This window comes from Neocloeon triangulifer, unplaced genomic scaffold, assembly GCF_031216515.1.
Source record: "Neocloeon triangulifer isolate White Clay Creek 2 clone unplaced genomic scaffold, ASM3121651v1 ptg000014l, whole genome shotgun sequence".
Lineage (NCBI taxonomy): Eukaryota > Metazoa > Arthropoda > Insecta > Ephemeroptera > Baetidae > Neocloeon > Neocloeon triangulifer.
In genome coordinates this window covers 17773482-17784021 of record NW_026775556.1, presented here as the reverse complement: position 1 = coordinate 17784021, position 10540 = coordinate 17773482, and the positions used below count along the sequence as shown (strand labels likewise).

Below are 10540 nucleotides of genomic sequence, written 5' to 3'. Positions count from 1 at the left end.
AATGCAGATTTGAAAACGCAAAGGCCAAACAAAAACGCAATACAAAATACATATTCATTGAAAAATGTTTTTAAGATACCTGCTTGTATCATTTTTATAATTATTTTATTAATAATTTGAGAGTTAAACAATGTTTATAAGCATGCTTATAGTGAAAAAAATTATAAGACAGCACTAGGAACGTTGTGAATTCCATGTCGGGCGTTTTAGCAGACATCTGCTAGTTGTAAACCCTTTCTTCTCTTTTTTTCAATTTAAAATTTTTGTATTGACCGAGAAGAATAAATTATAATAATTGGGCATTTGAATTAAATGAAATCTAACGTTGTCTGCCCTGTCGCATCTGTAGAACTGATCTTCAAATATAATCATCAGTGAGAGCATTAATTAGAAATATAAATTTTCAAGACGTCGAATTCTTAAGCAACTAATTTATAGGTCGCAGTGGAATGGACGCCAAGATCAAAATTGAGATGGAAGCTGAGGAGCACATCCCCCCACAGAAGGCGCTCGATCTTCTCCTGGAACTCAGATTGGTCCACAAGAACAAGAACTTCAAAATCCTGGATGAGACGGTGGCCCCACCAGCTAAAGCCTACCGTTTTTGAGTGACCAACCAAGGTCGGTTTGATTGACTGTGGTTGGCTTCAACTGACATAAGAATTGGCGCTGACTTCCAAAACAAAATACATCCTAGTGAGCTGAGATTAAATTTGTAATGTTTCATTCAACAAAATATTGTATGATCAAATTTTGAATAAATTAAAAAAAAAAAGCTCAAAAAGTCTCACAAATAATTTTTGTTTAATCCGTAGCTTGATTGATATTAATATGTTATTCAAATGATATTTATTATTTTTTATTTTTGACTTCAATTATTTAAAAATGTTTAACATTTTTGCATTTATACAAGTTGCGTGAAATCAATTATAAGGCTTATTTTAAGCATTTTAAAACAAAAGAAGCATAACAAAAAAATGATAAAAAAATATATTGTGAAAACAAATCATGAATGCCCTTTCGGAGAATAGATTGTTTTTCATTGGTTTTTAGCTAATAAGAATGTTGGTAATCCCTACTTTTTCATTATTTTTCAGTTGTATTGTCACATTTTTGGTCTAAAAATTTTCAATGCCACTTTTAATAAAATAAGCAGATTAAAAAAAAATATCTATAGCCGCTAAACAAGTCATACTGAACTGATCGTTTGCTCCGCTTATGTGCTTGTGTTTTTGAATATTTAATAGCCAGTGGAACTCACTTGTAGCTGGCTTTCATCATTTTCTGCCTATATTTTGTGAAAATTTAATTTTTTTCTAAGTTCGAAATGATTTCTGACAATATAAAATAATATTAAATGCATAAAAATGTGAATAAAATTGCTCATGAAAAATTATTTTTAAACATTAGTTCCTTTAGTCAACAGTTCTGTACATAAAGTTCTTTTCCATTATTCAAGCCAAATGTTATAGCTCTTTCGAATGCTTTTAAAGAGCCATACAATCTGAAAAATATCTGTTTTTCTGATGGTCTGCAAAAATCGAGCCGTTTTCTCTTTCGTCAAGTGCTAAAGCGCGCACTTGATCCAGAACTGTGGCTTTCTTCTCTCTCAACCCCGATGTGGCTCTTGCTCAATCTCAATTACTCGAGTGATTCCATTTGCCGCAAAAGTGATTTAAGTCTGGTGGAGAACAAAAAAGATAGCGCGTCTCAGTTTTGTGTTTGTGTGCTTTTGCTTTCGCGCAGCGACTGCTACTTTTTTTTATCTGCGGCTAGTGCGTCTGCCGGCTCTTTAATACTACAGAAATACTTTCTCGGCTCGCCATCCATCCCAGAGAAGAGCTTGGAAAAGAAAAGATGGTTTATCCGCTGAGCAGCAAACTTCCTTCCTCTCATCCCGCTTTGCTTTTTTTTAGACGGCGGCTAAAGCAACACTCGCTGATAAAGTTTGCAGCGCGGGCTGCATAACCAGCAGGCATGCACTTTTAAATTGAATCTGCTGCAACACACAAAATGCATGCTAATGCCGTTAGTGCGGTTGCCTGCTTGTTTCGCGTCACTTTTGCAGTACAGAAGAGCCCCGCCATGCTAAAGTTTGCGCACCCGCGAGAGATCGAGAGACGCGACACGACAACATGCTGCGCTAATAGTCTCGGAAAACACGTGCTGCACCCTCTTCTGAAGGCTAAATGGTAAAATTTTGTTAATTTATTGCAACACGAGGGAGGAAATTCCGGTTGTAGCTACTGAAAATTAATTAATTTTTAAAAATAAAATATGAAAATGATATTGCAAAGGCGCAACAGAAGATTTCATGGATTTGTTTCAAATTCTAATGCTAGACCATGCTATTAATAACTTGTTCGCTATATAAAAATTGGACTATTGACGCGAATCCTTGAGCTGGTTTATCATAAACAGGGAATGGAACATAGAGAAATGACAAGCAACACTCCAAATAAATATAAATACAAATGAAATTTGTAATCGGATTTTTTTTTTGCAATTTGAGAGATTTAAAAATAATAATGATAAGATTTTCACACACTGAATTTTATTATAGCGTGAAAAATAAGATTTTTTTTTTCAATTCAGTATCTAACATTTAAATATTGACATATTGTTTGTCATGAAGAAAATTGTGGAAAAATGATTTTTTTTTTAATTTGACTAAAAATAATTAGTAGGAGTTATTACTTGTCAAAATGAATATATATTATACATTTATTGTCATGAAGTAACAAACTATTTTAATAAAAAATTAAACTTTCCAGACACGGTGGTTGTATTTTTACGTCTGAACCGCAGTCCCGTCGCCTGCTGGCCCTTTGCGAGCCAAAAATGATCTTTGCGGTGCAAACAAGTTGAGGCTGGGATCAGCTTAATGAAGTTGGCAGCCAGATTGCGCGCCGGCACTTAGTGTTTGCGGTCGCATATATGCATGCCGAAGTAAATTCGCCTGCGGGCCCCGAGTGGGCCAAGAGATAAAAGTGCGCCCGCTTCTTATTACACACGTGTGCGCGCTTTAATAATGCACGCGCGCTCGGTATAGGACCCCTGCTTTTTCCATGTAAATAAGTTAGCACTCGTCGGGGCCGAAATAAGTAAACATGCCCTCTTTGTTTCCGACGACGACCGCCGTCGACGCAATTGCCTCATTACTCACCGTTTTTGCCCACTCTCGAGAGCGCGCGCCTTTGTCTGTTTCAATGGGGCACAAACGCGAGGCCGACCGACCGGCCAACTTTGGGCACAAAAGTAGTGTAAGAGTGCTTTTGTCGCTCTGCGCTGCCCAGAGAGAAGTTTAATCTCGGCCTACCAGCGGATTAATTATAATTATTTCCCGGCTCCGCAAAGAGCTCAGGAAATGATTCTAACAAGGCGAGAAACAAATTCTAAATCTTTGCTTTGTCCCCTCTTTTCTTTACAAATTTTGGCCTGAAAGATTATCCAAAAGGCTAATAGAGGGAAACTAAAAATTGAACAAGTAATTTATTCAAAATATTGGCTTCAGTTGGACTTTTTACTTATTGAATTGGTGGTTGCAATGTTTATCTTTCTAATAGAGAAGTAAAAAATTTATTATTGTGTACTTCATTGTTACTAATTTTAAAACAATTTTTTTAATGTAAGGAGCAGATTGTTTAAAACAGTTAAACTATCTAATAAAATTGAGTAATAAAAATCAGCAGCAAGGGAGATAAAAGGTATAGATTTTAGTTTTGACTGAATTATTATTTTGCATGAATGATTTTCATCTCATATTCCCGCGAACGGGCATCATTAATCTTTGGAACAAAGTCCGGTGCGTGCCTGTCGGCGGATGCAAACGCAGGAAATTATTCCGAGGGGCCAGACCACTGCCGTCCGTTCGCCAAGACGACGTTTTATGCCGTGACGCAGGAACGAGATAAAAATGGCCCGTCGCTGCCGGCTGCGCTGGTAAACGCAAAAATGCCTCTTTTATGAATGCGGTACACAATTGCGAAGGAGCAGCACCAGGAAAGTTGTTGTCAACGCAGCCAAGAAAAGATGACATCGAAACCGCAAAATTCTTTTTTCAAGCAACGAACGTCGCTCAGGCCCAGCGGCTAAATGTCGAGAGGCTTCCTATTTTTTTCCAGGTCCGCACCAATCGATCGGCATTTTATGCAAAATGAAAGCTAATTTAATATTTGTATTTTGCACAAGAACACAAGATGAATATTAAAAAGTCATTCGTGAAACAAAATATACCAAAATTCACTAAAATATGTGTACAATAGTTAAAAAAAAAAAAAAAAACATGCATGTATATATATAAACCAATTTTTTTTTCATTTGTGCTAAAGGACTGATGTATTTCTATTTATGCATTTTTCTTACTCATTAAAAAGGAAAAAACTGGAATTTACGTTAGCATAATTTTGAATAAAATACAAATTTGTCTACAAGGAAACGCCAGTTTTTCACTTGAAAAGTTTTGTATATTTATTATTAAACTCCTCTCTGCAGAGCAAATAGGTGCCGGATTCGGAAATCGAGAGATTGTTTGTGGAAATTTGTTTCGCCGTTCGGGGGCAAAAGCAAGGGGAAGTGTTTGCCTATGTTGGAAAATTGATTTGGCAAACAAGAACCCGGCTTGCGAGGGCAAATATTGGCTCGGTTAGCAGTGCGAATTTCACATTTTTGGCAAACTCGTTTTAGCGCCCCGGCCGGCAGGATCAACATTTTACACAATTTACGCGAAAAAAAATAGAGCTCGCACCGTTGCTTTGTCCTCTTTTTACCAGACACCTTTTGCATTTTTACGTGTTTTTCTCTCTGCAGCCCTTTTGTCCAGGACAATAACATTTTGGCCGGCGCCGCTTCACGTCTTCTTTGTTTTTTGGCGTTTATTGCGTGTATTATGTGCGGAATAATTGTGGCCGGCCACCATGCGTGTACATCTCGCCATTAATCATCGTCACCATATCACGTCATCCCTTAACATGTTCCAAAACACATCCGCGCCGCAATCTGTTTAAAAGGCAAAAAAAAAACGCAGCCCCCAGTTAACCGCCCACGCGCGTCGATTGTTATATCAGCAGGCCAAAGTTTTTGAACGATGTAGAGCCAGTCATGAGGCTGTTCTTTCAAAGTTTCGCAGCATAATGGATGCCACACCTACGTAAATCACGGTGACTCTCGTCGGCGGTGAAACTATTTCGCAAACCATTAACCCATCGTCACCAATTTCACAATTATTCAATTTAAAAATAAGCCCTCCTCAAATTCATTCCCATCAAGATTAACAAAGGTTCATTATAATGAATTAAAGATAACAATATATATTGAATTAAATAAAAATATTTTATTGAACACACAACAAAACCACACTGGTTCACAATTTTAACTAATTAATTTTAGATTTTAGCACCATGAATTATTGAAAGAAAACTATAATTATTCAGAATCGATACAAAAAAAAACTTGATATTGAATAAAGATTCAATACTAAAATTTTACAGGCTCAAACATACAAAATTACACAAAAAATTAGCAACTAATTGCTTTTTTCTTCCAAAATCAGTGATTTTAAATCACCTATTACAGCTGAAGAATCAAATATCATGTATCTATTTCGGCAATGAAACTGTTTTTACTCTACGAGGGTTTCTGGATGAGATTGAGAAAAAAATAACTTGTCGTAAAAGGTGGCTCAATATGATCAGAATGGTTCATCCAATATTATTATACGGTCGCCAGAAACACTTTTATTTTGGTAAATTTTGTTTATCATTAAATTTTTTAATGTACAGTTTTCTCTAGAAAAAAATTAATCAAAACAATCAATTATAAATTTGAATCACTCAATTCGAACAAGACACGTTAAGAATTTTTTTTTTCAAACAAAATAACGGTTCCTAATGATCATCATTATCATTATAAATCCCTTACCTAGTTTTAATCTCGTAAAAAAAGTAATGGAAATATATAATAGAGAAATTAAAATGATTTTTTGTTTTGTCAAATGCAGAAATAAATGATATTTTTTCAAATGTGCATTAAATTATGTAATTTAATTTGGTCGAGTTCGCATGCGGGGCAAAGTTGTCCTTGTTCATAAACCCAATAAATTTCCTTTGCAACTAAATGACCAAAATCAACTATTATCGACTATTGTTTTGTAAATGCCACAATTTCAATTTTACAAAAATGCAGAATTTTTCTGAGCAAACCTTCAAAAATCAATATTTCCCATGGAATTTCCTCAAGTGATTCTTTAATTGTAATGTTTTTAGTATTTTGTCGCAGAATTCACACGTTATTCTTTCTTTGGAATGAACTTTCATAATGTGACTTTTTAAATAGCTGTTATGAAAAAAATGCTTGTTGCAAGGTTCACACCTAAATTTCTTGACAGCTAAATTGTGTGTATTTTGTAAGTGTTTGCTGAGAGAATATTTAAAAGCAAATTTTTTGCTGCAATGGGCGCATTGAAGCTTTTGATGATTACCAGAATGCTTAATTTTAATGTGCATGTCTAGAGATTTTCGGTTTTTGAAATAATAATTTGTACAAATTTTGCATTCAAATCCACGATTTCGGAAACGAGCGCCTTTTATCATTTTGACGCCTGCATGCTCTTCGTTCATGTGGTAGCCAAGCAAATGCTTGAATTTGAAAACCTTGGAACAAATCTCACATTTCTGAATAACAGGTTTGCAATTCTGCTGGTGCTTTTGACGATCACCACTACATTTAAAATTAGCATTGCATTTTCCGCATCTAGATCGTTGTAAATGATTGTCAAACTGACTAAACGGTATTTGCAATTCACAAGTGGGGCATTTCCTAAATTTGTGTATTCTTAAAATATGGTCACTTAGGCTTACTTTACTGCTAAAAGTCTCAGTACATTTTGAGCAATTGTACTTTTTATTTGAGCTAGAGTGAAATTTTGACTCGTGGTGTTCTACGTCTTGTGCCTGAGCTGCTTTGTAATTGCAAACAGAGCATTTAAATTTGTTTGAAGAAGTTGACACTCGAGGAGATGATCATGGAAATGAAGAGATCGGGCTTTTCCTCGTTGCAGAAAAATTGTTTTTATTCAAAAACAGCAAACAGCTTTTTCTCGAAAACGCATAATGTGCCCGACGTCATTCGGCGCCCCCGTGGTCGGCCGCGCCGCGCGCTAATCACCCAATAAAGATCACCTCCCCCAATCAATCTGTCTTTAGCTAGCTCATTCTTGTATTAGTCAGCGAGCAGCGCGTTTGCTCATGAAATAGGTTGGTACCTGAATTTGTTAGTTTTTAAGAATTTAATTTTTTATTTAAAATGTGGTGTTTTTTCAATTTGCTGATTTTTTGTATTTTTTCTTGCTCATGAAATAGGGTCGCAGACCGTGACCGAAACTGGTAGAGCCATTTGTTTTTGAATAAAAACAATTTTTCTGCAACGAGGAAAAGCCCGATCTCTTCATTTCCAAGAGCATTTAAACTTTTTCTTTTCTTCGATGCTTTTGTGCTTTGTCTCATAATGTTTCTCTAGCTCAGCATTAGTTTTAAAATAAGTCAAGCATCGTTTACCAAAGTTACACTTGATGGCAGTGTCAGAGTGATTAATTTTAACATGCTGTGAAAGATTAAATTTTCTTATATCACGCCTATTGCAATAGATGCATTCTACATATGGATATGGGTCGATAGCCTTTGGTTTCAAGTGGGTTTCCTTAATATGGGCGTCTCTTTCTTCCAAAGTTTTAAAGTAAGTTGCGCATTTTCGATAAGTGCACCTTATTGCTATATCTGAATGTTCCTTATTGATGTGCATTGACATTTTTGATTTCACATACATCTTATTGCAGTATTCACATTTTTTCTTACATGATTTATTGTTGGTGGAATTGAATATTTGTTGACTTTGAGCTGATATTTGTCCTGTTTTTACCATTGGAAACTCCACATCTGAAAATTTATTTGAAACAGTCGTTGAAAATTGTTATTTTTTCATTAATATTAATTTTATATCTTCTTTAAAAAAAATTAATTTTTTTTATTATTAAACGGAATTTAAAGAAAGAAACACTGACCTTCAGAAATATCTATCATTACAGGCAATTTTTTCCCGGCAACTTCGTTTGGCCACCAGCAAAGATTGGTAACTTCAGCTCCAAGATTAGCTTTCCGCATCTCATTATTATGAAGGAACCTTAAAAATTCAATTGAAAGATTGAAAATAACAATTAATAAAAACATTTATATTCATAAAATATTTAAATAAAATGGCAATTATGTATCTAGAATAATATACCTTGCGTCTGAAACGCAAGCATTGCAGAAGACATCATTTTCTGTGACATCTTCGGCCAAAGTCGTGCCCAAGTAATTTAAACACCACTCATCCAGCTTCTGCAAGTCCAATTCGGCCGCCTCATAGTCGCCGTCGGCCGCTGGCCGCTCGCAAAGTCGACACAACCGAGGCCGCATCTTCGGTTCTCCTGGCTGGATTTGTTTTTTATGTGATGTTGTATTTTATCAGCTGTGCCGAGCGAGAAAGACAACTTTTAGCCCCTCCCACCTCTCAATATTTTGCGCTCAAAGCGCGCGAAGTGGCGCGAACGAAGAACATCACTGTTGACTGGCAAAATTCTTTAAAATTCTAACACCATAATGAAACAACCTATCCTTTCATTTAAAAAATTATTTTATTTTTAAAAATTAAATACAATTTGTAATTGATGATTAAATTTTTATCTATTTCCATGTTATTTAATTAAATATAAAAAACGTTTCTGCACTTTAATTTAAATCACACTTGATAATTAATTGTGATAATTTATCGCACAAAATTGAGAACCGTTTCATAGGACGAGAGACGTTTTGCTTATTTGACGTGCATGCGGGAAAAAGGCTCGATTGTCACGGAGAGGAGCAAACTGATGGCGTGCAGCTCTCCGAGCAATATAATAATGCACACAAGGGCGTGTGTGTGCAGTACACGGAGCGGAGCACAATTAATGCATAACTGCCGTCGAGATGCAGCAAAATACAGCCAGGCTAGAGACATATGTGTGCATCAGCTAGCTTAATAATGCATCTCTTGTCGAGTGCAATTGCAATTAGCACGCTCTGTTAATTTTGCGCCCCCATCTCTCTCTATCTCGCGGTACGTTGCCACAATATAATATATAATTTTTGCTTGGCCGCAAACGAGAAGCGACAAAACAAAATTAATTAATTAACCCGCTGACCGCTCTGAAGGTCTAACTTTAACGAAAAATATAATAAAAATTCCACTGACTCCATTATATGGACAAAACAAAGTTGTCTGTGTCTATTTTAGAAAATGGAAAATGATTTTGCCAATCTTAGAATTTAGAATGTAGCAATAAACAGCTTTCTATCAGAGAGAATTAACGGATTATATTGAATTATATACAATACACATTTAACTAAGGTATTTAAATAATTTTACTTTCAGAAAATTCTATGACAAAAAGGTCTCATTCAAGACTGATTCAAGATAATTATTTTACAATTTATGAATTCCACTCCCACGTTAATCGAACGCAATTATAATTTTTAATGTGCTAAAAAATATAATTATTTTTTTATAACAATTTACAATTTATGTTGTAGATTTTTATTAATATACTAATAAAAAAAGCAATAATAATAAATAAAAATACGAAAAATACAAACAATGAGGTTTAAAAATGTTTTTTGCAAATATACGGACTCAAATAATTTTTGAAATTAGCAAAATAATTAATTTTTATTTTATAAATTAGAGTCTAAATTTAAAAGAAAATAATTAATAAGGATATTACTTTGAACAAGCTTTGCTAATAAAACAATTATTATATTATATCACCGAGCGACAATCTCAAGAGCGGAGAGCACTTTGACAGGTCAAAAGTCAAAATGTGTTTGAAGTATATTATGCATATATATTTTTAGATAGACACGGTTGTCTGTGTGATCCTCGGGTCTAAATAATGCCGAGCTGCATCACAACTTGAGCGGATCGTCGAATGAAATTGCTGATTCCATCTGTGAAACATCAATCATCGCCGGCGGGCGCACTTTGTGTGATGGAGATGTTCGCCGGCGTCGCTGGCGCGGTTCACCTGACTGACTGGCTGCTCTGATATGCATTTGCCTCGTCGCGTTGTGTCACCCTCTCGACTCGCAGAGAGTTTGTGTCGAGCAGGCCCCGCGGCCATCAATTATCATCAGCTTCAAAGATGCATAGCGCAAAATTCTGCCAACCTCTGCCTCTGTGTTATACAGAGAGTGTGCTGCAGTTTTCAAATTTGTGTGGATGGATCGTCCGAGCTGACCGACCTCGCCATTTTCCGCCTCAATTTGCAGATGAAGTGCAAAATACCTACCCTCAAAGGCCCCACCAGCAAAACGATGAGTTTGTGATTGAACGCCCCCGCAAATGGATTCGCAGTGTGATGAAGCACTTTTTAATACTCGCCTAAGGGAAGAAAATTTTGCTTTACACAATTCGCGGAAATCTGGATGATGTTCCAAAATTTCTGAAACATTTTACAGAAAAAATATTA

At 35.6% G+C, this 10540-nt stretch overlaps 2 protein-coding genes across 2 annotated transcripts; both read right to left on the bottom strand.

Annotated features, from left to right (window-relative positions):
* Positions 1-5340: 5340 nt before the first annotated feature.
* LOC132199912 (zinc finger protein 224-like) lies at positions 5341-7010 on the bottom strand (the record flags this gene model as incomplete). The annotated part of the gene is made up of 1 exon (XM_059625012.1): positions 5341-7010. A coding segment is annotated over one exon (801 nt), but the record flags the coding sequence as incomplete, so codon positions are not given.
* Positions 6878-8476, bottom strand: LOC132199911 (uncharacterized). The gene is made up of 3 exons (XM_059625011.1): positions 8278-8476; positions 8057-8175; positions 6878-7931 (listed from the first exon to the last, which is right to left on the bottom strand). Exons 1-3 carry the CDS (start codon positions 8451-8453, stop codon positions 7444-7446), a joined length of 783 nt encoding a protein of 260 aa, XP_059480994.1. The 5' UTR covers positions 8454-8476; the 3' UTR covers positions 6878-7443.
* Between the last annotated feature and the right edge of the window lie 2064 nt (positions 8477-10540).

What these genes read in the sequence shown, in the direction of transcription:
- LOC132199911 (XM_059625011.1), bottom strand. Translation starts at nt 8,453, where the DNA reads ATGCGGCCTCGGTTGTGTCGACTTTGCGAGCGGCCAGCGGCCGACGGC. An exon ending in GCTTGCGTTTCAGACGCAAG is followed by an intron (nt 8,176 to 8,277) that starts GTATATTATTCT and finishes TGAATTTTTAAG; the next exon opens with GTTCCTTCATAATAATGAGA. An exon ending in AATGATAGATATTTCTGAAG is followed by an intron (nt 7,932 to 8,056) that starts GTCAGTGTTTCT and finishes ATAAATTTTCAG; the next exon opens with ATGTGGAGTTTCCAATGGTA.